A 26,941-nucleotide genomic window follows, 5' to 3' on the forward strand; every position below is an offset into this window, starting at 1 on the left:
CCCCCATTTATCGTGGCAATTTTTCGTAGTTTGTTGCCACATATGACAATTGAATGAGGTCCCAAAATTGAATGCTACAATTTTATGTGATAAACCTAAAAAAAGCACAATCTTTAAGCAACATTTTGCAATAAATATTCAGAACCAGCTATGATATTGTAGCTGTTTTTTTTTGTTTTGTTTTTTGTAGGACGCAGATAAGCAGAGCATTTTACATAAAAGAGTCTAGCCCGTTCTAGTTCTAGTAGGAGTTCTTCCAGTCTCAATCAGAGAGAATGGCTCATCTGGAGATGTTTCTTCCAAAACGTTGTAAAATGCTGTTTTTGTGACAATGCAAAATTAAACTCAGAGTCAAACATGCCTGCCCCAGATTTCTTGCTGTTTTAGTTGTGAGGCCAGGTTTGTCTCTTGCTGCAGCCCTTTCTCGGACCAATATATATAATATAAGATAGAGATTGCAGTTCAACTTCTCGTCTTATGGAGAATCATTTCGCCATGAGTGAAGTGCTCCTGCAGGTTCATTCTTGTACTTGTCTGTTGTCTTTCCTCTCGCCGCCGCGAGTGGTTGGAACCACCGGTGGATGTATAATATAGGAGAGGCCTTGAGAACCTGGAATCTCTGAGGAAGTGTACAGTGCTGTGTTCACAATTATGTCATGAACACATGTTACAAGTAGTTTCAATCACGCTTGTGAGTCTCTGCATTCAACTGTCAGCCTTTGTAAAGAGCAGAATCTTCATTTAGACAGAGTGTAGTCAGTTGTGCAAAGATTTCTTGATCCCCTATATAAGGTACTCACAGTCCGTGTGTTATTATTTATATAATATATATATGCTACCAAATATTACTACTGCTCAGCACCTGTTGGGTTATTTACGAAATATTATTATGAGGATAGCAAGTTCCTCCAGCTCACCGGTGTTTTCGGTCTACTTATATATAGGGGAATCCAACTGATATAGATTAGACATTACTCATTTTGTCTGTTTGTTCGTAGTTAGATTATTTCTGTTTGAAGTGTTGCAGTGTTTTTTCTCATTTTTATCCTGAATTGTCGTGCTTTGATGCATTGCTGATGATTAACTGGCCTGATAGGTTTCATATCAACTCTCCCACCAGTAACCGGTGGGATGAGGGTTGGTACAGAGCACAGCACACATGTCCTATCGAGCACGATGCTGTTGCTCCGATAGTGATATCGTTATAGGATTCATATGGGCATCTTTGTCTCCAGAGGATATTTTCCTCCCCCGTTTTCCCAGCGCTCTCGATCAACAGAGATGGTGCAGCTTGACAGGCTGCTTACTGGGCCAGATCCATCTCTATGTCTTTTCACATCCATTGTCAGTCTATGAATAATATACAAAAGATACATAGATCCTGACATTATTGGAGCTCGGATGATATCTGTTTATCACTTGATCATATATATATATGGGAACAATGGAGGTGCTTGGTCGGCACAACATCGTATTCTGAATAACAGATTTGAGGAGAGAATAGTCATACCAGTACAGAATGACTGGATCCATATCTGATCGCACTGCCTAAGTTTGACAGTTTGATCCCTGGTTTGGTGCGTTGAAGCTGGACGGACTCACTAGAATGGAGGCTGATAATACACAAGGTACCCGCCCTAAAGCATCCCCTGCTTTATGGTCTGATTTGACATCTAAATGGGACCATCTTACTAAATGAACATCATGCTGTATGGAAGAAGACTGAAACTAGAGATTGAGACCAGAAACTCATCAGGAAACTGTTTACTGAGCTCATAAATCAACTGTTTACTAAGCTTATAAATCATTCATCACAATAATATTCATACGTATGTTTTCATTTGTGTTTAATCACCTGAATATAGGAATTGTTGTGTTTTTATTACCTTAAAGTGAGAAAGTGAGATGGCGGAGTCTGCCATGTTTCTACAGTAGCCCAGGACGGTCAAACTAAACACTTGCTCTAGACAGGGCCTTTCTCCTGCATCCTTCTCAGTCCGTTCTCATTCCCAGGTCATAAAATACCGACTCGGGGGGGAGGGGGTTCAGTTAGTTGAAAACTGCAACATCACCCAATGATGCCACTAAATCCTTTTCACACTGGTCCTCCAAATCTTGTTGTTAAATCTCCACAAAATTGAGCTGCAAACATGTGAAGTGGAATTTAATGAACCAAACACTGTAATTAGTCCACTTTTATAATTCATGTTGATTATTTATTTACTTTCTCACTCGTTTCTGTCAAAGACTTTGTAGATTATGTTTTTCGCTGCACTGCAGTATTTGGCTGAAATGTGTCCATAACAACACTGTTTGGGCAATTACCACAAAAAGATATGATTAAAGACTTGTGGTCCCAATGCCACAGTAAGCTTTTAAGCCTCGATAACCAGTGTATGTTCCTTTACCCTTCTATACCAACATATCTGCTGTGTTGCTACCACAGCTCCCTGCAGAATACGAAACTCTGGCTGCTGGCCCAAACTAGTGCTTTGGAGGAAACTTTCTTCCTTTATTGTGAGGCTCAGAGATACATAGGTTTGCACTCCCTCTCACTCGCTCTCTCTCTCCTCAGCACTGCTCAGGGCTTAAAGCTTGAAGTGGGAGCTAATGATGCACTGAAGTAGGTTACCAGCCCGCATTAGAGCAGGAGAACAAATTCTGCTGAAATGAAAATGTTGTACAGCTCAATCAGACGCCGAATCACGCTCTTCAAACAGTAATTAGGTGCACTGATGTTATCGATTGCGTTAGCAGCATCAATGGCGAGGGGGGGAAAAGATAGATGACTTATTTGTTTTTGTAAATGACGGAGGAGAAATCATTCTTGCATGTGTCGCTGCCGTCGGTCTGGCCCAGCTATGGATGTGTCTGAAATCTGCACAGGAGCTTTAGTTGCCAGTGCTTGACGGCCTCGCCAGCCTGGGCAAAGACAAGCAGGTCACATCTGAGGAAGGAAAGGAATTGAAAGACAGATGCTACTATTTACGCACATCATTAACGAGTTACACATTCAGTGTGTTAAAAATGGTAATACACATGATTTTTTTGTGTGTTCAGGGTCAGAAATTCACATTACTTTAGGGCCACGGGACAGGTTGTCCTCTCCTGAGGGGGCTAATTCAACACTCGCCAGAAAAATCTATTTTTAACAAAAAATTTCATCATTTCAAACTCTAAAGCTGCGCAACTCTGCTCTTCCTCATATAGCATACTGCCCTTCATGTTTAGTGGAGTAATGTTGCTTTCTCCTTGCAGAACCAGTCACATTAAACTCTTAAACCAACAATGAATTGATCCAATGCCGAATGAATGATAATAATAATAATTATATCTTCTTCCTCTGTGCCATAAAGCTGAACCATGAACAAACACACTGTACTTTATTTTGACTCAATCACACATACACCATCCTGCTGCCCCAAATACTCACTAGAGCACCAAATGTGTATTAATCCCCGGCTGGAAATAGTCCCCTACAAATGCACAACTTTTTCCTTTTTGAGTAACAGTGACAAGGTTTAGCGTCTGTATTTGACAACCTGGGAATGAGAACGGGCTCTGAAGTCCATATTTAGAGCCAGGGTTGGGTTTGTCCGCTCTGGGTTACTGTAGAAACACGGCTCAACATGGCGGACTCCACTGAAGGCGACCCTGAGGGTAAAAACAATGATTATACACTAATGAAAACATACCTATGAATATTATTTTCCGTCTCTGCCTATAGATCCTCCTAAATGTTACACACTGGACCTTTAAATGCTCAGTGTTGAGGTTTTTTTTTTTTTGCATTTCACTGCTGAGAGATCAACTGTAAGTAAAACAGTGCAGCTGTCTTTTTCTAGTCAGTAAACGAAGCTGCTGCAGTAGAAAAAGAAAGATGGAGTCTGCACATTGGTTCGATTTATTTATGTTTTCATTTGTTCTGTATCTCAGTCTTAAAGCTGCTTGTCAAGTTAGAAACCCAGAAATAAGATTGATAAAGATAAAGCATTTATTCTGGATACATCCTCTGAAATAATTGAATTTCTCCACTGAAAACACACAACCAAACACCTGCTGTCCAGCGTCGACGGAGCACGCAAAGCAGGCATCGACTGAGACACAAAATCTCACTCTCTCTCAATCTTAAAAATAAAACCTAATAAATGTGGCGCTGTCGAAGGTGAAGGGGCAGAGGGAGCCGTAGTGAAGGAGAACGACAGAGTGTGAAGAAGAGACAGCTGCTTGGGTCAGCAGAGACGCGGCGCTGTGGATACACTCCCCCTCTCCCCGAGCTGTCTGGACTCTCGGTGAGGGACGGAGGGAGAGATTTAGACAGGATGTGAAATATTGAGTGGGATGAAGAGAGGGAGGGGGAGACTGACAGCAGACGGGAAATCTGATAGAGGGCATAAGGTAACACAAAAAACCCAGATTTATTTTGCTTTTTGCCATCGTTTTTTGGTTTGATTTTGGTGAGCAGGTGTTCCCCTGTTGGGCTGCAGCTTCATTTGAGTAATTCGGGGGTTAAGTGCTTTGCTCGGGGGTGGTTTTATTGGGATTCGAGCTTCAAGCCACAAGCTGCCTGCAGAGTAAAGGAGGGGAGATAATTGCCAGAAGACTACAAAGACAGACACACACAGAGGCAGCGACAGAAGCCACCCCAGAGCCTCCTCCCTCCTGTCGTCTTCATGCAGGTTGTTTGGGGGTATTTTTGCAGTCAAAGGTTATCTGCAACTCCCCCCTCGGCTCGCTGATGTTCCTTTCTTTTCCCTCCTGATTGTCACAGACGCTGGAGGGGTTCCACATGTCAGCTTGCCGACATGTCCACCCTGATGGTGCACGTCAAAAGACAGACACTTAGGGGGTTTTCTTTGCTGTTTTTTTTTTTTTTTACTCCACCGTCGCAGCACCTATTAAACTTTTATAACATTTTAAATTTAGCAGAGAACAAAAGATACAGAACAGCAGCAGGAGGATGAGGTTGTCGATTGGATACAAACAAATACACAAGTACAGTTCATTACACAGAGGTTTAAGATGCATTAAGTATTAAAACACCCAAATATAACAAGCAATAAAAAAAAGTAGAGCGTGAAACAAAGTCTGTTTACTTTTTTACTTGAATACTTATACTTATGAATACAGAATTTTTCTGATACTCTACCATGCACTACATCCCACCCTTACCCTTATTTTCCAGATTTATTTTGCCTCCCAAGGCGAAGTAGCTCACAGTCCCCTTCGTTCTCACAAGAACAAACTAGGGATGTCCCCAATTGTCCAATCCACCGGAATCCGAGCTCATCAGTTCCTTATAATCGATACCGGCATGTTTTTCTGACAGCAAACTTGCACCAAGAAGGAGTCATAGCAGAGTGGAAGAACCAGCCATAACTTGATTTCATTTTTATAATAACATTAGTGCCATGTAGGCAACATTAGTATAGTTTTCCTTTGACTAAGAAAACCTAAATGAAAACAGATATTAGCGATTAGGAAAATCAAGAACCAGATCCAGATTCCAGATTAAACAGCAGGATGCCTTTATTCTACCCTTTGGTTTCTGCACTGTGTTCAGACTCACAGATAATAAAACAGCTGCGTTGTGTGGGCCTACTTTTATTAAAGGAATGAATAAGGGAATCAATCAATAAAATCATAAATATTCCCATCCTTAAAGATAACTGGAGCTCAGTTGGTTCTGATTTTTTTTCAGGAAACTCTCAGACAGTTTGTAGAAAAACCTCCTCAAGTATTTCCTTTTTATCTATTATTCATTAATGTGTGTAATGAGTTATTGTTCATTAATGTGTACTATACTGTACTGTATAGTTTGCCTATGAATCCGCTGCTACTTCATTTGTTTTTTTCTTCATTTTTGGTTGCAAACACTGCACACAGTCTGTGCAAACTAGCACCAAATATTTGACTATCTACTGTTTATAACACTGTCCAGGTGTTGTTGTGATTATAGATCCCATAAAAATCAGTCATTAAATCAGCGGTCACACTCCTGTAGCTCCACACTGTCCCTGTGGTTCACTCTCGAGTCAATAATGCGATCTGACCAATTTTTCCTGAGGAAACATCTCATTCATTTGTCTAGTAAGCAAAGGTTTCTGTCAGATGCTCAATTTTCTCCTCCCTGCTTTCACTTGGCCTCATTATTGTGTGTTTTTTTGTCAAGGGGAATTTTAATATCTGGTTCCACGTCAGTTTTTATGGCACTTTAAGTGTTCTTTTTCATATTTGCTGCAAACGTTATGTTTCTTTTAAAATTTGATTTGAGGTGGGAATAGTTTCGCTGAATGCAGATACAAACTGGCATCTAACATTCATATAATCACTTAGACATCCCATAAGTCTGTGTGCCGTGATGAAGTAGTTTGTGTCGTCACATGAGGCTTTTTAGATCGCATTGAAACACAAACACACTAATCATCAGAGGCATTTGAGCAAACTGAAAGGAAAAGTGAAAATGTGGTTGAATGATTATTTGTAGAACATTCAAAGGAGTAGTTCAACATTTTGGAAATATTCCACTTATTTGCTTTCTTTCATTCCAAGAGTGATACGTGATGATTGATCTCTGTGCATTAAAGTCTCATCATTGTTATGTTTGCTGCAGCAGGTTTCCAATAATAACCCCACTGTTACGCTATCTGTCTGGCACCAAAGACAGACAGAAACAAACTGGAGACAAAACACTGAACTTATCCTTTAATTCAGTAGCAGTGCTGAATACGCACACTCTGGTCGTACACACCTTTTTCACACTGTCCCCACGCTGCCAATTCTTTGTTTCTTCCTCCTCTCACCTTACCACTCGCTCCCACAAGAGCACTCCTGAATACTAATTGCTATTTGCGAGTATATTTAAAAAAAAAAAAAAAGTGTTCATGTATGTGTGTGTGTGTCTGTGTGCATGGAAGAGGCAGTTGGGAGACTGTGATTTTCTGGTGATGACTGAGAGAAGGAGGGAGAGGGAGGGAGAGGGAGGGAGAGGGAGGGAGGTACGCATTGACGAAGCGAAGGGAGAGTGAGGCAGAGAGAGAGGCAGAGCACCGTCCCTCTCCGCTTCTCTTTTCGCTCTGCGATTCAGGCAGCAAGCTCTCCGTTCCTCTCCTCCTCCTCCTCCTCCGCATCAGCAGCAGCAGCAGCCGGGAGAAAAAGGGAAGGAAGAACGCTGGATTAGACGAACAGGACTGCAACAGATTGATAAAGCAGAGATCCACACATGAAGACGAGGAAGATAGGAAAGACATCAGCGGCAAGAGAGCAGCATTTTTCACCCCCCCTCAGACACCCACACCCGCCGAATGTGCGTTGGGAAGAGGCTGAAGAGAGTCTGAGAGAAAATACTGACTGAGAGAAGTGGATCACAGATGGGGGCTGAACAGTGACAGTGGACCTCCACGCACTGGACCCGGAGGAAGAAGTGTAGATATGAAAATCAGCTCTGTGGCTGTACAACTGATGGTATCCATTTTACTGTGGGAGCAACAGGAACGTTCAGCCTTCGTTGTGCCAAAATCTCAGCTTCTCTGCGCGCTTTCTCTGCCTCGTTTTAGTCTTTTAAACGTATTTGTGTTTATTTTGTGACGAAATCGAGGGTGCTGTTTGGAATCTCTGCTCTGAAGTCCGAGGGCGGCTGTCCCAACCCTCCCTCCCACCCCCTTCTCCCGTATCTCCCTCTATTGTGTGTGTGTGTTTGTGTTCATATAAGCATAAATAGCTTATTGTATGTCTGTGGGTTTTTTTTTAACCTCCTCGTTTCCGCATTTTGCACCCATCTGTTTCATGCTGGCTGTTCGTTCACACCTCTGCCAGTGCCTCATACCATCTGTGAGAGTGTCAGCTTGGGTCCCTCTTATTGTGTGTGTGTGTACCTGTGAGTGCATGTGAAAGGATTCATCTCTGTTGTGTGTTTGTTGCTGGCTCTCACTAAAAGGTGGCAGCTGGATAGGTGTCACCTTTTGGTAACTTGGCAGAGGCTCGTATCCTGTTGAGAGAGAGTGTGTTTACTTGCTTCGACACAGTCACCTGGAGAAATTACAGATTCAACTGCCCCGAACTGCAGTTTATTCCTGCTTCCTCCTCCTTTATTCCTTCCCCCCGGTTTAAACTTGAGCACTCACACTGGAAGAAGAAGTGCTGGATTTATTGCACCGCTGTGACCGATTCTCACCTGCACCAGAAGAGATTCTCGCCTTCTTGTGGCAGCAAAAGGAGTCGTCTCTGTACATTTATAATACATGGCCGGGCCATCAATAATTCAACATCAGGTGGGTATCCCGGTGTTGCCTGGTGGGCGTTGATCAAGACATTCAGGGACAAGGCTGTTGGGGATTTGATGCCTGCTGATAGCACGGTCCGCCAGTGCCGCTGACAGCAGCCTGATGATGTGTCGCCTCCCTCCGCGGTCTCCCCGCTGATCACGGGCTGCTTTCTGTAACAGCTGAATTCACTTCCAGCTGTCTGTTGGCACATCAGCCTCAGCATCCCCTGGACAGCATCCACATCAGACGATCCTCATTTCACACTTTTTTATCTCCTTTGATCCGCTTTTTTTGTTCTTTTTTCTTTCCTGCAAGATAAAAACTGAACCATTTGGAGCAGGTTTTGAATGTCCAACGTTTTTTGGGCTGACCATGATCGGTGTTAACAGCCTGCACTCCGCAGGACGCCTACGCTCGCGCTCTCTTTGCACTGTGCGCTACGGGAGGGACTTCCGGATGATGGACCCGTTTCGCTATCCCAGAACCCCTCGCTCTCGCTCGCTCAAACCCCTGGTGTTCCCGGACCTGCTGGGCAAAGCTCAGGACGGACAGAATCACCCACAGGCCAGAAAGAGGAGAAAGGTACTGAAAAAACTACTTCCTGTTACTTTTACACATCGCAGAGTCATCGCGACATTTATCTGTCAGTTGATCAGCAGCTCCTAAACTCCAGAGATGAATCATTGTTTTTTACAACTTTATTTCATACCAGTGTGACACATGTCCCAGTAAATGATATCTTATCCCACATAACAACAATAACAACTCATTGTCATTCAAAGATCTCTCAGATAGTCTGGAGGGGGTTTTCATTGTGGATGTTTTATTCCCCCCATCTGTTTACCTTCCACACACAATCATTGCTTTATTACAGATTCTATTGTATCATAGTTTGATTATACGAAGGAGATTGGTCGGCTGCCAAACCCTGATTGGCCGCACAGCACAGCTCAGTACAGCATGTTGTGTAAAGCCGCCACTCACAGCTAATGGCTCTCATCTGCTGGCACTTGGTGACGTTGATGAAGCAAGTAGGTGAAGGTGACGAACATCCATCCTTGTCTCATTGAGCCCCCAGACTGAATGAGCTGAGACTGATTTATACTCCACCTCCGTCTACCTTTTCTTTTTTATATTATTTATTTACCTCCCTCTTTATCTCTAAATCCACAGAGTCCCTCTGCTGTTGATACTGTGTGTTCCCTTAGGATTTACAGTACGGGAAGATTTTCCTTTCTGTACAAATGAAAAATACTCTTCAGGAATAACACAGTTTCACACTGAATCTGTTCTAGAAATATATGAGTACATTAATCACAAGAAAAACTCTCATGTAAGAAGATTGCACCATTAAAACCGTCGTTTTAATCCACTACAGCAACTATTTATACAGATTAATAGTTAAAAGTTTCACACATTTTTTATTGAGCCTCAGAAATTTATTTTTTCATTTTCAACTATATCAAATAATTATAACATATATTCGTTAGATATAAGATAGATGAAATAAAAGATACAGGATTGAGAATGAAACGGTATCAAGCAGTAAAGACAAAGAAAATAATTAGTTTGAATATAAAGTAAAAGGATCAAATAAATGAGTGAGAAGTAAATTAAATCTAAATTTAAGAACAGGAGTATAACTCAGATAAGACAGTGTAGGATACATTTTTCAAGCACAATGCTAAATATTCACCAGTTCCAGCTTCTAATTTTCTTGCTTTATATGGATTTACTGTTTTTCTTTGTCTTAAGTGACAGTAAACTTAACATTTTCAGGGTTTGGGACAAAATGAGCAATCTAATAACATCAGCTTTGAGCATTTTTCACTCATTTTTAACAATTTATGAACCAAACGGTAAATCGAGAACATTTTCTGCTTTATCATTATTATTATGCACTATTACTGACTGTGTGTATGTTATTGAGATTTGCATGTCCTTTATTGTCACTTTGGTTGCAGGGTGAATGTATTATTTATTTATTTACCAGGGACAATGCACATTAATCAACATTGCGGTTTACACTTGAATGTAAATGTGCTAATAAGCTCATTTGCATCTGTGGTCCCTGGGCAGCTTAGAACAAAGTGTGCCAAATGTCACAGTGCTTCAACAAGTACTCTAAAACAATAAAAACAGAATTTAATACATAAATACATTACAGAATTGACAGAGACATATACAAGCAATGAGATTATGTAAAGGCAGTGGCAGAAATGGGGTAAAAATGCCTTCCGGGCAAAGCTGTAAGTTTTGTTTTATTGCCAGGTCTCCTTCACATAATGAACTTCTGCAAACAGAATATGTTGTCAGTAAACTTTTATAGCTCACAGATTCACTGTTAATATTTGATGTTGACCAGATTTACGCGACAGAAGCAGAAGTCTTAGAAATCGGTCGACTCCCGGGGAAGCTCAGCTGTTTTCCTGCCTGTGATTATTAAAATGTATGAGCACATTAGGTTTGAGACTTAGTTGGAATGCTAAGATTTTTACAGTGGAGCGTATGGAAACCAGAACTAAATCTGTAACGGTCCAGGCTGGATGGTCATTAATATTCATGGACTCTCTGTGGAAGTATTTCTGATTAGGCGCAGTCTCAGAGAAAACTCTGGGAATGAACCTGATTAGACACACTGAATCAAACCCCATTATAAACGCCATTTCATTGGACTAAAAGTCACAATGCAACTAAATGATATTCATAATAGGTTGGGAGCCTAAAACAGAAGAATTCAAGTGAAGCAGCAGTTCTTTAATCAAAGGAATGTAATGGGAAATGATCGATTTTAGTATGAGCTTTCTGTCCCCGCAGTTAGAGTCCTGGCTGCAGATGAACTGCCTGTTAAGTGTCTTCTCCATCACCTCAGCCGTCACAGCTGTCCATCAGCAGCATCCTCTGCCTCAATATGTGTCTTTAACTCTGATGGCTTCATGCTGTCTCACCCCCCCTCCCCCTCACCCCCCAACTTGCTCCTCCGCCACAGCCCGGCTGTGAAACTCATCGGTGTATCACATGCAGCTGTTATCGGCCGGTGTCACCCGGGGGCCGCTTGAATGAGGAGCGTCTGGAGGTCTTTACCGTCGCTACAGATTCTGAAGAAGCCAAAATGTGCTGCGTCTGCGCTGACCGGCTCCCTTATTAAACTCCCTCCCTCCCTCCCCCCCTTGCTGGGAAGTTTTTCTGTTGATTATGATGATAATGGAAGTAAAAGAGGGCCTTTCCCAGGAGAGGAAACAATGACCCAAAAAATAATAAAAACTGGTACAAAGAAGTGAAAGGGAGTCCAATCGCAATCACAAGTTGGAATGAAGTTGAAGAAACCCAAATAAAGTTTATGGGCATTAAACATACACGCAGATACATCCACTGCTGCATGTTTTCTAAGATATACATCCCGACTGTGTGTTATAGGAGCAGCTAGGGTTGGTTGATGTACTGAATATGTCAACTGAAATGTCATTTATACTGCTGATACCATCCCTTTACTGTACTACAGTGTCTCCGGTTATATTAGACCTTAGTTGGCACTGCTGCAACTGCTTTTTTATGCTTTGATTCATCAGGTATTTGATGGAATTTGCTAAAAAATGTGATTCTTGTGTTCATTTTATCCATAAACAGCAGAGATGCTGAATATGCCAATACGATAGCTTTTTGTATCTTAAAAAGAAGTTCATAACCTGTAGTTTACACACACTTGATGATAAGAAAGGTTAAGGTGTAGCGAGCAAGGATGGAAGATTTAATACTCTATAACTCTGAGCTAACCAAATAAATAACCTACATCACTGTTGTTAACAACAACAAACAAACAAACAAACAGTTCTGACTCTTCAAATGACCCTAATAATCTATAATTCTTAAACTGCAGCTTTAATCGGCTACTTTTGTATTATCACTTAAATCTAATTTTACAATGTGGTATTGCTAATTTTAGTAAAACACATCATCCAACATTGCACCTAGGTGCAACTAATGACTGTTTCCATTGATCAATCTGTCAATTATTTTTAGATTAATTGAATTTATCCTTAAGTCAATACAATGAAATGTTGAAAAATGTCCGTCACAGTTTCCTGTAGCCCAGGGTGACGTCTTCGTCTGAGCAAAAGACCAAAAAAGCTATTCATTTTTTGGTCATTTTAAATAATACAAACCTGAGAAAAGCAGCAAATCAATCAATAAGATAATTGATTCGATGCTACAGCATTTAGACTGATACCTTAAACCAACTCAGTCTGTGTTTTAGCTTTTTGAGTTCATGTCTCAAAGCTGTAAATTAATTTTGCTCCAAGCGGGTCGATGCGTCAAAGTCTGAATTATTTATTGATCGATTGATTTGCCAGTCTGTCCATTGACAGGCCAGGTGCTCACTGGGTAATGACTCTGTAACCGATGTTGTGGTGGTTGACTGATTGGATGATTGATGGATTGTTTGGCAAAGAAAATGAGTTAAGCTTGGGCAAAGGGCAGTTTGGGGCAGCGCGAAACGAGATGACATTTCTCTGAGTACAATTTATTGAATGAAGCTTGCTTGTTTACTGTGCAGCTTCCACGGAAGAACACACAATATACCACCTTCACCCTGTAATGTTCGATCAAATCGACAATTGATGCAGCGAAAACACACAGCTGCTATTTGTCATATATGTCTGAAAGTGTGATTTTCTCTCTTCTTTGTGGTTTTCCTCTGCAGGCGCTCTACAACTCAATCAAAAATCAGAAGCTGCAATGGACAATGTAAGTCATTTTACATTAACTCTATTTGCTTTCATCTTCTCCTCCTCTGTGGCTCTGTTTCTGTCCTTGTCTATGATTAGCTCACATTTAAACACATGCTCCACACACACACACACACACACACACACGCACATTGTCCTGAAGGGCAGGAAACAATAAGAGATATTGATTAACTTGTTAGCATCCTCATTAATGACGTGAGTGTTGTCTGGCATGTGAAGGAAGCATTAGTGTGTCAAGGGTTGCTATTCTGGATCACAGCTCCAGAGTGCCTCAGAGATGCCAATTAAGTCACTAGTTTTCCAAGCTTTGTTGCCATAGTTACGGCACCATGGATACGACTCCATAGCTACCGCATTGCTCTTTCCTCCCTGTGTTCTCTCCGCAGCAAACACTCGCACACGCTAACAGATTCACTGTACACACAAATGTACACAGGAAATACATACGTGTCTGTGTGGACGTGAAAAGCAAGAAAGCACAAAGACTAAGAGAGAGAGAGACATTTAAATGGCTCTTTACCTGCATCCTGTACAAAGGTGTGACCACAGCCTCCCACTACCTCTCCAAAAATAGCTGCAGCAGCGCTCCCGAAGCAGCTGAATAAAAGTGGTCAGAGGAGCAGATCGAGGAGGAGATCCACAGAGAGGCAGGCAATCCAGTTCAAACATCTCCAATGACATATAGACGGCTATTTAAACACTGCCACCGCATAAGAGGCCACACGGGGATAGGGAAGGATGTCATTTTTAGACACGTAAACACCAAAAAAAGAGAGAATCCACCTACCCAAACCAAATGAATTACAGATTAAGAGATTCAGCCCACAGCAGTCTGTTGGGGGTTTTTTGAGGGGGGGGTGTTTTGGCAGCAGAGAGTTGTTCGTTTTTTAATATTTCAGCCGGCCGAGATCATTGAAAGAGAGTAAATTCTGTCTGTGGTGGAGTTCTGCTTTTGAAAACCCTATTTGGAGGCAGAGCACAGTGTCACTTTTGCCACCACTTTCACACCCTACTTGCTTAGTTGATGCATATTTCATCACACAGAGGACATTTCTTCACTTGCAAACTCAGTGACTGAGATCAAAACACCCTGAGAGACGGACGCACTTCAGTTCTGTATCGATTCTCAGTCCGCTTTTGTTTGTCCTTGTGCACGTCTTGCTGGGGAACCATACAGTCTGTGCGTGTATATTTGATTCTTTCCTATATATAGATCGACCACAGCATTGATTTACTAATTTACTAAAAAAAAAAAACCACTCTCTCCGCCACCACGCAGTGTAGTCAAAGGCCTGTGATAGAGGTGTGATTTTCAGACGCTAAAACAAACTGCTTGCTGTGATTATATGAATACAAATTGTATATGTAAACCCTGGCATATATATCTCATTACAGGTGTGTGTGTGTGTGTGTGTGTGTGTGTGTGTGGGCATGCAGAACACAATGCAAAACACAGTGATGGATGTTATTTCACACCCCCACAGAGAAAAAGACACGCACATGGCCACTTTCGACGGTTGCAGTTGGATGCACCCACATGTTCTTCAGTCACACACACACACACACATATAACGCAGACATATACAGCACACACATGCTTCCTCATTCAGGAGCGGGGGTGGAGAGCAGAGGGAGAGGTGGTGGTGGTGAGCATGGTGCAGTAAAAGAGAGACGCAACAAGTCAGCGTTACAGAAGAAAATGGCAGGAATATAGTTTGGAGGATGCGATGAGCGAACAGAGAGACAGACAAGAACCCATCTGCTCTATTATTCCTTTTATTCTCCTAATCCCTTTTCTCCTCCTCCCTCAATGGCTCTAATCATCTCGTCTCACTGTTTTCTGCCGCCACCACCTCTCACCTACAGTGGGAGAGCAGCCTGTGTGCCATAGTATGACATTAAACAGTACGGCTGGGCATCGAAGCTCAGTGTTTTTAATGCACACCGAGTACCGAAACCTGGCATCGAACGCATGGGCAGATCCTTTGTTCAGTCTTCAGTCACACAGTTCCAGACTCCATTCAAAATTTTGCCAATTTTAGATGATTTTATTCAAGCAAAGCTCTTGTGTGGCTGCTTGTTTGAGAAACTTGGCTTCGAACAGAGGAGGTTTGTAGAAAAACAAGTTTACTCTCGGAAAGTTTAGAAGGAAATAAAGAATAGTTTTGGTTATCTGAACCAAAACTCTGGTGTTATTAGCACTTACATCTATATTGAACGCTAGAGAGGCTTATGAGGGTTCATATTATCATCAGTTTCAGTGTTTATTCAGGGTTCAGTGTGTAGGATTTAATGGCATATAGTGGTGTAGTTGCAGGCTACCGCACCTGGTTGACAGCCAGTGATTTGGTATTGTCCAATCTGGGTACGTTAGAAACATGGCGGTTTTATTATATTAAATATTATATTAAAACTCAGTAACTGCACGTTGTGTATTAAGAGTGATTTGGATGATTTTGAGCGTTATTTCCTTTTAGGACTTTTTATTTACATTCTCTGTCTGTATTGTGGATTTTATATCATTTTTAACAATCATACAGACTTTATATGATTCTTTTTGGACAAATTCAGTGTTTTCTTCACAGAAACAAACCAAATGCTGACATATCAGCCTACAGTGTATATTTTTATAAAGGGTCCTGAGATAACTTATGATTATTGGCTTTATCCAAATAAAAACTGAACTTTTCTAGCAATCCTTTAAAATAAAGGACGTGTCGCGACCCCCCGTGACGCGTCGGCTGCCCCTAGTGGGGGTCTCAACCCTGAGGTTGGGAACCACAGATCTAACAGACACTTTATTTAACTGGATCCACTGACTCATTCATGTCCAATATCTTTTGTAAGCTCTTAGCTAATGCACCAAGCTCAGCACTGATCCGAGGAGTTCGAGGGTGAAGTCCTGTGTTAGCCTGTTTGATGAGGAAGAGAAGCGATGAAGACGAGAGAACACAGAGAGATAAGAGCATGAATACCCACAAATCAGTGCTTTTTAAACCCAACAATCTGACCTGAAGTCTGGCTGATGTGGAGTGAGTGAGGAGATGTTTGCCGTGTATAACAGAGGAATAGTATGGATGAATTCATGTCCTCTTTCACTTCGCTGTGTTCGGAGGGCTTTTTTTTCGCCGTTTGGTGCGATGACTCGGTGTCACAGGTGAAACACAGCAAATGTGTTTCCATCGGCTACTGATGCAGCAACGACCCAGAATGCACTGCTGTCACCGGGCCAACGTTCAAACGTCTTTCCTTCATATTGCGTCAACGTTTCCTCCTTTCCTTTCCTTCTTCTCGCCCATATTTTTTGTGTTTTCTTTTCCTCTCATCCCCGCTCCTACTTTTTACTTTTATTTCCTGTCTTTCTCTTCTTTCTTTTCTTTCTTTTCTCATCTTTTAGTGTTTGTTATTTTCCTTGCATTTCTCTTTTTTCTCAGATCCATTGATTTCTTTTCTCATCCTCTCTCTCTTTCCTATCTTTCCGGTATTCTTTCTTTACTTTTTTATTTCTTTTCTCATTCCTGTATTTTCCTTTCATTTCTTTGCATTGAATTTCCATTCCTTTCTCTTCTTTTCCTCTCTGTCCTTTTCTCTCCCTTTCTTCCTCTTTCTTCCTTTCCTCTGACTGTTCTCCTTTTCATTCCTGTCCTTTGTTTTCATTTCTCTCTTTTCTTCTTCCTAACCTTTTGTTTTCTCCTCCCCTCCTCCTCTGTCACTCATATTATTGAGGATAATGTTCTGCCATCTGAGAAGGATCATCTTTGTCTTTTTTTTCCTTTTCTCTCTCTCTCTCTCTCTCTCCCTCTCTACCCCCTCCCTCTGTTTCCTCACTTCTCTCTCTATCTCTCCCCTCCATCCATCCATCCCCCCTCTCTCCAGCTCCACTTTGTCTCTGTGTAGAATGGGATTCAGGCAGGCCAGCAGTTACCAGGCAACAGGCTACATGCTCATTGGCTCCGTCTCTGCCTCCCTTTCTCTCTCTGGCTCCTGCACGGGGTTAACTGCTGTTATGTACTGTTGGTTACTCATAGCGTGGTCTCGGGGGGGTTCGGCATCCAGCCATTATTCTATTTTCGGGCTGAACTTTTGCATGGGTGCCGCCTGGTGAGGTAACAAGTGGAATTGCCATGTTACCTCACCAAGCAGATGCAGAGACACTTGGTGCTGTAGCCTAAAGCATCTATCATCTCCTAATGTGACAAATCCCTTTAAAAACACTAAAAGAATGCATACAGAGCATTGTGAGGGATTATTTACAAGAGAATGGGATTAGCACTGCTGTAGCGACGTGTATAGTAAGTATTGTCTATCATTCAAATACAATACAAACACATACTCTCTCTCACTTACATGATTTATAATATAGTGTGATAGAATAAGACTCAGAAACAGAGGTTTACAGGGATTTTAACAAACAGGTGACAAGAAACAATGCAACATTTAAAAATGGTGATTAAACACGGTATTAAACAGGAATAAAGTAAAGAAAAACGAATAAAGAATTAAAAAGGGGCTAGTAAACAAGAATATACACTGAGATAAAAAGCAAAATGGATGATAAATCATTTGACAATTTGTTTTGAAATTGTAATAAAATAAAAAAAACACATAAAGAAAAAAAGGAGGTAGTAGACAAGAATATGCATTAAGATATGACAAAAATGGATCATAAAATGTTTTAAAACTGTAATAAAACAGTAAGTAAACAAAAACGAACAAAGAATAAAAAAGGGGTTAGTTAATAAGAATATGTATTAAGATAAAAACAAAATGGATGATAAAACATTTTAAAATTGGTATTCAAACTGTAATAAAGTATTTATTTCATTTATTAGACAAGAATATTCGATAAAAACAAGATTGATGGGGTAATAAATACAGATTACAACAAAAATCTTTCATTTTCTAAACAAAAACACAAATAAACTGCTCACTTTCTGGATAAAGAGTTATAAAAGACATAAAGAGACTCGTTTTACGGGAAATCTCCCCCCCCTCACACACACACACACACACAAGGAAGCACACGATGCTCATGAGGGTAGTTAAGAAGAAATAAAGCTGCAGCTGAATGCAGCCGGAGTTCGGCGGATCCTCGGTGATGGCTCCTCCAGGCCGGTTTCTAATGAGCCAAACTTCAGATCCACCAGCAACAACTCTTAGCCTCAAAACGTACTTTAATAAAGAATGCAGTAAATTACATTATATTCTCAGACACGTCAGTGCTCCAGTTTCAAGTAAACTTACACATTTTCTTTCCAGATTTTCTAAACCTCTTTATTTGAAGATAAAAAGGTTAAATACAGTAGGTCAAAGTTGTTTTCTTGACTTTTTTATATATATATTTTTGTGGTCTTGTCTTTATTTTGAAAGGACAGCTTAACGTAGACAGGAAACGGGTGGAGTGAGAGGGGGTGACACAGGTCAGACTCATCCATGGATGCTGCAGCATAAAAACTATAAAGTTTATTAATGTAGCATTCACCAAAACCAGCACCTTCAAAGTGCTTCAAATCAAATATGAGTACAAATATTAATCATATTTAGAGCTGCACAATTGATCAAAATATTATTGCAGTCGCAATATGTCCGAGTGCAACATGCAAATCACAGGCTGCATTTCTTTCGCTAAAGGTAAAAATGTGACAACCAGCATTATAATGAAGAAGAGCTGCAGAGATTCTCTGACCTACAAAGATTTAAGAAAACATGTTTGTTTGGTTCAGACCCCAAACAACATTTCACATCATCATGAATTTAACACTGAAAATTACATTTGTGATTCAAAAAGGATTCTTAATCACGAATCATATCCCATTATCTGTCAGAATAATCCCAATACGATGTTGCTACTGTGTCGTGCAGCCTTAGTAATATTAATATTACTGATGTTGTCAAATGTCAGCACAAAGGACGTCGTTGTGGAGCTCTCAGTTGGAGACGCACTGCAATTTAAGAAAAAACAGACAAATTCAACAAAACTGAGAGAAAACGCAACCTCAAAGTGAAGCACACGTTGTTGTCGCTGTGGTTCGTGATGAAGTTACTGGAGTCGGCTAATTGAAGTCAGAAAATGAGCTGAAATAAATACATGTGTTTGGTGAATCAGGTGTTCTTCAATGTCCATTCTTTCTGAGAACTCATCCATGTTGGCTTATAAGTGAAGACTGAGAGCGTCGGCTGTATTACTGTGCTATATGAGTACCGGCAGTATAGTTTATAAACATATAGTAAATAGTATAGTATAGTATAGTATAATAAAATAGTATAATAATATAGTATAATAGTATAATAGTATAATAGTATAGTATATAGTAAATAGTATCATCCTTGCCAACAGTAATTAGTTACACTACTAGTTATATTACTTTTGTGCCACTTCACCACAAAATTGTGTCCATTCTCCCCAAAATTAAGATGATTAAAATATACTTTTTCTTTTTTTTTTTTTGACAAAAAATACACTTTTTTGGACTCTTGAGATTCATTTCTTGCAGTGTGGAGTTGTTGTCTTCATTGTTAAACAACAACTATTGATGATAAAAATCTATCTGACATGACTCATAAAGTTAAATTAAAGTTTTATTTATTATATGACATTTACGTTTGCTGCCTTCCTCTCACTCTGAATGAAATGACATATTTCTCTGTGTTTGTTGGAAACATTTGGGGTAGTATCATCATTTTTAGACCTTTTAATGTGAAAATGGTGCATACAGGAAGCTTCCTCTCTCTTTCTTTAAGTCTGTAAAGTGTTAAAAGCCACAAAACTCTTTCTCACCTCTGTGAGGCTTCTTGTGAGCATCAAGAGGAGGAAGAGTAACCGTGCGTCTGCATTTCTGAGAGGAGTTGGCCCCCCTGGGTAACGATGCCCCTGTTTTTCACCTCAAAGCTGGAACAAGATAGATGGTGTCACTCTTTTGCTGTGGTACTTTTTGATCAAGGAGAGTGGACTGCTTCTCAGGAGAGCAGAGCACGCAGAGAGAGAGAGAGAGAGAGGGGGGAAAAACACACAATTAAAGCTTTGAAGACGGCTTCATTCACTCAGGTTTCCCCCAGATACACGATGCTTTGTAAATGTCTTGTGCAACAAAAGCTCTGCCAAGACAGCAGCAGTGGCCGGTGATATTACTCATGTGTACTGTATGAAATGAAAGTTTCCCAGTAAGTGTGTGAAATCTCTGGACCTCTTGTCCTGTGCTGTTCCTTGTGTAACGAGCACAGAGTGAGAGAGCAAATGGACAGGATGAATGATGATGTGTTTGCTAATGAGACATGACACATAAGTGTTGATCACCATGGAATCTTGTTTTTTATTTTCTTTGTCTCCATAGCGACGAGGAAGAGCTGCGGAAGTCGTTTTCAGAGCTCGGGGACAGCCTGTGTGACTCCAACGCCTCGAAATCGATGAAGCGGGTGGGCAGCAGTGGGAAGCCCCTGTCGGAGGAGACGGAGGCCTCCGGGTCGCTGCTGTACAAGAACGGGTTCCTGGTCCGCAAAGTCCACGCCGACTCGGATGGCAAGAGAAGTACGAACTAAAAAATCTCCCATTCACGCTTTCCCATCTCGAGTTTCAAGGTTTATTCAGTAGCTGAACCTTTGATCACATCACATGATGATCATCGGCTGATAAAGTTGCCTTCTCTTCTTTTTCCTAAAATCCCAGCCCATATTAGACACTAAATCAACCTCAGCTAGGATGACCCCACATCATAATGTACACCAATTCAGAAAGGAAAACATTATGGTGGTTACATTTTCTTTTACATTCCCCAATGCTGCAGAACACATCCCCAATAAGACTGTATGTGATGCCATGTAGAGTGTATACTGAACAGTGTGTTAGCGCTGCTCAGTGCCAATTATACGTGAATGCAGGAAGGTATCTAAACGAAGCAGCCCCAACAGCAAGTTTCATCCAGATGTACAAGAACTGGTAGACACGTGTATCATTTTCAGACGTACAAAAAAGTCTCTTGGAGCCACATCGTAAACCCAACAGGAAGTCGGACATTTTGACATTTTACTATATAACCAAGAGATCCTGTAAGAAACTGTTATATTAGTCATAGAAATGCAGCTGAAATAAAAAGGCTAGACGTCTTTTTCACCTTCAAATCTCCAGAAACCACTTTGCCTGTTCTCTGACAATAAAGTTAAATTCTAGAAAAGTCAAAAGGCAAAATCCACAAGCCTCTTTCCCTTTAATTCATCTCCATTAAATCCTCATCTTTGCATTCTGAGTGGTACGCCGACGACCAAGCGACCACAGAGCTCTTACCCAAAGCTTGTGTCAGAACCAATTTCACACCAGCGATCGACCCGAGCATCTCTGTCTTTCACTGTCAGTGTGAATACGTTCTGTCCGGCTCACGAGGAAAAGGACGAGACACAAATCAGCTGGCGGATTAGTCTGCACAAATAAAAACTGATTTATTATAAGTTTTAGTTTGTTTTCCATTCAGTTCGGTTTCAGTTCCCAGAGTTGCTCGTTTCAATTTAGTTTTAATTGTTTATTTTAGTTTATTAGTTTCGGTGTTAGTTTTAGTTTTTTAAATAATAATAGGGGGGTTATTTGCCAGGGGATTTAAGTTCAGAATAGTATTTACAATACAAACACTTAGCTGCTGACTCACACTCATGTAGACGTCCCAGTGTCATGCTGGTGTTGAGAAATTTGACATTTTCTGTATATTTTTATTTTATTTCAGTTTTCTAAGTACACATTATTGTCTCACGTTTATTTCTAAAGACTAGTTTTTATTTTTATTTCAGTTTTTTACACCTAGTTTCAGTTCTTAGTTTAGTTTTAGTGAACTATAATAACCTCACTGTGAGCAGCAAGAGTGTATGATGGGTGGATTATGCTACGGGTTGTGTTTATATTTGCTGTCTTATATTACTAATGACTATAAGCTAGTTTAGTGTGTAAAGAAGTTTAGGAACAACGTGGTGGTTGTAAGACGCAGAACTGGAAAAGTCTGCAGTTTAAAAAGAAGCAAAGAGCATGAAGTTGTATCTGAAGCTGTAACGTCAACACTTTTTCTCCTCCTCACAGCACCGAGAGGGAAGAGAGGCTGGAAAACCTTCTATGTCATCCTAAAAGGGCTAATTCTCTACCTACAAAAAGTAAGTCACTCACATTACATAGAGTGTGTTTTATGGAAAAGCCTAAAAAGGGATGTGTGAGAAGCAATTGGTAACAGCTACTACTTGATATTCATTATTCAACCTTTAAAATAACAGGTGACTGCATCTCCATAAACATCCTGTTTTACTTTGATGCCAGCAACAAATTTGTAACAGAAGGTGAATCGTTATCCTTTTTGGTGGATACAAAATCTTCTTATTCATCATCTGCTTACAAACAATTCCCAGCATGCTTTACTTTAACAAAATACTGGGAATATAGAAAACATCTTTGCAGTGCCTACCCAGTAAGCAAATCTGTGCAAGGGTGGGACTTTATTGAGCCCATTTCCTGTTTACGTGTCGAACAAGTGCTCTGACATAATGTGTTGGCTTTGGTTTGGGAAAATCTCTGCCAACGTAACAGGCAACCGTCACTCTACTGCAGCCTGTTTCCTTAAAAGGAGCTCTTTTCCTTCATTGAGTAAACTGACTAAGTGACATATTTTAATATTTTAAATTATATTTAATGCATAACAATAACAGTAGAGAATAACTGTACAATGAATCCAAATAGTAACTGCAGGAAGTTTGTGTAAAATGAGCGATTTGGATGAATTTTGAGCTAATTTGAGGACCTTTTAATACAATTCTCTCTCTGTACTGTGTACTCTGCAAAAACAGCCCTTCTAGAAACAAGCCAAATATTCTTAAATATCATCAAATATTCTTGTATTGAGCAAAGCAATCTGCCAGTGGGGCAAAACTGGCATTAAAATCAGCCACTGAAAGATTGTAATGGGCCTTAAAGTTAGACAAAATGACAAATATTTAAGCAAGTTGTGCTTATTACAAGCAATGAATATTATACATGTATATAATATTTGCTGCAAGACAAAGAAAACAAGGCTTTTTTACTTTCTTCAGATTCCTTTTTTGCAGTGTATTTTTTTAAATATCATAAATAATTAATAGACACTTGGCCATTGTTCTATCAGCTCTTTGGTTGTTTTAGCTGCATTCTTTTCTAATGCAGGACGAGGCTGTTTATGAGAGACTGAAGGATCTGTGAATACAGCTTCTGTTCAAAGTTTAGATTTTAAATAATAATGTCTTCATAGAAATGAACCAAATGTTGAGATTTAGTCCCTTTTCTTACACCCCTTAAAATCAAGAAGGCCTATTGAGGGTCGCCAAATCTTTGACCCTTTAGAGACTCCATAGCTTTGTTTTCTTGGGCTGGGAATCGAACCTCAGAACTTTTTTGGTACCGACTGTAATAGCACCGAATATCAAACTGTCAAGTACTGAAAAGTTTCTGTGTTGTTAACTTGATCTTGGATCAGAGAGCTGCAGAATAAAATGTGCCAGTTTTAGACTTTATTATGTCCAGGTAAATATCTTTGGCTTCTTTAAAAGAATATAAAACATTTATATTCCTCAAAGTATATGTACATTTGAAACAATACCCAATATAATTTACTTATATTAGAGCTTATTAATTAAAGTTTTTGTATACAGTATTTGCTGTTATATTAATTCACAGAATCACTGCACCATAAATGTGGAGTGTTTGTTCAAATTCTCATCTTCAGTCAAGTAAATTCAGGAGAAATTCAGGGATTTTTTCTATTTCTATCATGGAGGCGACCTTGTTTTCTATATTCTTATGTCAGTGTGGGTCCAAAAGAGTATTGTTTTGGTACCAGAACTCTCATTAGGGCTGGTTATTTCAAGCAGCACCCGTGTGTTCTTTAGATCAGACACATCCACTGAGGGTGAAAACAGCTCCCTACTTGAAAATAAGTTGCTTTGGTTTTATATTTTGTATCCTTTACAGATTTGGGTTTATTAGTTTAGTAGGAGTCATTACAATGAATGGGCCCTGCAGCGCCCCCTAAAATCTGGCATAAAGGAAACCATTAATTCATAAAAATATTCAAACTTGACTTGAAGGAAAGAGGTTGTTTATTAATCTCTTTTAGCTGTTATAAAATGTTGTTAAAAAGGCCGTAAATTACCCTGGCCATTCAAATTAATGTAATAAAACATGAACCTCATATGTCATCATAATATAGAGAAACTTTCTGTCCCTGTTACAATGCAGCTAGTGTTTCTAACTTCTCCAATAAAATATGTTCTTAGTCAGCTCACCAGCTTTAATAAGTGTTACGACCCCTCTGTGTTAATCATAGCATTCATTTCTTATTTATAATTGTCATGCCAGGGGGAATACCGGCCGGATAAACAGCTGTCTGAGGAGGACCTGAAGAACGCTGTGTCCATCCACCACTCTCTGGCCATGAAAGCTTCAGACTACAGCAAGAGACCCAACGTCTTTTACCTGCGGACGGCTGACTGGAGGGTGTATCTCTTCCAGGCACCGTGAGTCTAATGTTTCTGAAATAATATATATAGACACTGTACAGTTATCCACACCTACAGTATACAGCCTGTGTGCAGCTGCACAGCGACTGCAGCAGAACTTCAAACCAACTCATACCCAACAGAGTTCGACTCTCGTTTTATCTCCGCTGCTGTGCTTCATTTTCTGACATGCACTCTCCGTCCAAACGTCCAAAAGTATGTGGACACCCCTGCCCTTATTTACATGTATGTACTTTTTGTGTGTGGAGATGTTTTTTAGGGTTTGGGCTCAGCCCTTTAGTTCAAATGAAGGTAAATCTTAATGCTTCAGCATACATGATCCATGTTCCTGTAGAAGGGTCGGTGTACTTTGTGGACAATGGATTTCTGTTTTGAGATGAGAAAACTACCATTTCTAAATATGGGGAACAAAATGTGTAATTTTTTCATTTTCAGTTTTAATTTTCAAAACAAACTTGTCTGGCCTGAACAGAGCCTTGACTTTAACCCCCTCTGAGATGAAATGGTACGTGATCACCCAACATAACATCGGTGTTAGACCTCACTAACTGGGATCAAATCCCTGCAGCCAGCTTCTAACGACTGGTGGACAGACTGAAACCAGAAACGACATGTTCATCGATCACATATGGGTGTAACGCTACGGTGTCCGCATACTTTTGGCCATGTACCGTAGCTCACAGCTGAGCATCCATCCTCCGCTGATAACACGCGGTGCCAGCTGTGCACATGTGCCCACGGTGCGCGGGACACACGCCAAGAGCACGCAGACGGAGGCTACACACACATGTTGAACAGGATGTTTAGTAAATGTTAAGAGCGAGGTGGAGGTGTGTGCATGTGTGTTATCCAGGAAGTGGCACATGAGTGGCCACATGTTTCAGCCCCCAGGAGAACAGGCTCTGTGCTCCAGTTGCAGCTTGCATTTGTCCCAGATACTGTACCCCTCTCTGTGTCTCTCCTCTTTCCGTCTCGCTCCTCTTTGTCTCTCTATCGCTCCTTCTCTCTCTCTGTCTCTCCCCGGGGATTTAAGCAAGGCTGTCTGATTCAATCTGATATTTCTCATGGGCCCCTAATGGGTCTGTTAGTGTAAAACAGGCCCTTTTCTCTCTTGCATTAATTGGCTCCAAAATAATTTCTTTGTCAACAGCAAGGCTGCGTTCTCTGATAATTATCCCTTTGATGTTGTAAGCTAGCCATGTGCTGCACCGTGGAGAGGAACTGATAAGTCTGTTTGTACCTACTCCGTGTGTGCTGGAGTTTAAGATCTGCGTGCTTTTGTGTCTTTGTTTTCTATGCCTGTATGCATGTGTGGGCGTGTGTTATCCACTGCAGGAACGCCGAGCAGATGCAGTCTTGGATCACGCGGATCAACGCAGTGGCCGCCATATTCTCAGCTCCTCCCTTCCCAGCAGCCATCGGCTCGCAGAAGAAGTTCAGCCGGCCGCTGCTGCCGGGGGCGACGTCCAAACTGTCTGAGGTGTGTGGATGTCCAGGATCCTGTGAGGTCCATTAGAGCGAGCACTGACTGACGCAGCATTTTTCATAACATAATGGCAGAGTAATTATAATTAAACTTTCATGAATAAACACTTCACTTAACACAAATATAATATATTACTAGTGGCCACTAGTGGCTGTGAGTGCAGGCATTTCATTCCTCATGTCGATCAGTTGTATAAGTGGAAACCCATTTATGATGTGTGTCGTTTACAGGCCACAAATGTAATAAGTAACATCAGTAACATCGGTAAATGGCCTGATAGCAATTAAAGCTATGAGAGAGTATTACTGCAATTATGAGAAATAAATTGTGCTCTTTTTCTTCCTATAACAAGTTTATTGACACGTTAGAAATTGTTAAAATGTGATATTTTATAAATGGAGTTAGGTGCAGGGAGCTTTTAGTGGAAACAAACTGATAACATGTATAATTATTCAACATTTTGTCTCTACACAAACTGGAGGTAACTGTATGATAACGCTGTCTGACGTTGACTGCTGTTAGTTATTAGTTTGATTAATGGTTTAGTAATGTGTGTATCGCTGGCTGATCAAGCTTATTATAAGTTTGTTTTACTCAGTTTCTACCAGCAGTACGCTGTAAATGCTTGCCCTTTATACATCATTTAAACTACTTTCCTAATTGAACACGACGTGCTTGTTATTAATCGTGTTATTAACGACAGAGAGCAGACAGACTGGATGTGAAAGATCTTGTAGTGTGTGACCTCCTGTTGCTGATCAGTCATGTAGTGTGACAACATCCTGTCTGATTGCAGCAGAGGAACTTTGTTGCACAATATTCAGCTTCGTCTATAAGGGAACATATGATACGTTACTCTATATCAACACAGTATATATTTGTTCACATTTTTCAAATCCTTCTACAAACAATATTCAGGTGCCCAAATG

At 40.6% G+C, this 26,941-nt stretch overlaps 1 protein-coding gene across 1 annotated transcript in view; it reads left to right on the top strand.

Moving 5' to 3' along the window:
- LOC118331906 overlaps window positions 1-26,941 on the top strand; it is a 64,921-nt gene that overhangs the window by 35,084 nt on the left and 2,896 nt on the right. Inside the window, exons 12-16 of the mRNA XM_035667007.1 lie at window positions 12,967-13,010; window positions 20,344-20,537; window positions 22,068-22,138; window positions 24,366-24,523; window positions 25,862-26,006. Of these exons, the coding sequence (XP_035522900.1) occupies window positions 12,967-13,010; window positions 20,344-20,537; window positions 22,068-22,138; window positions 24,366-24,523; window positions 25,862-26,006 (612 nt within the window). The remainder of the gene's footprint in view (window positions 1-12,966; window positions 13,011-20,343; window positions 20,538-22,067; window positions 22,139-24,365; window positions 24,524-25,861; window positions 26,007-26,941) is intronic.

This window comes from Morone saxatilis, unplaced genomic scaffold (assembly GCF_004916995.1).
Source record: "Morone saxatilis isolate NCDOM2014 unplaced genomic scaffold, NCSU_SB_2.0 Contig1, whole genome shotgun sequence".
In the NCBI taxonomy this organism is placed as follows: domain Eukaryota; kingdom Metazoa; phylum Chordata; class Actinopteri; family Moronidae; genus Morone; species Morone saxatilis.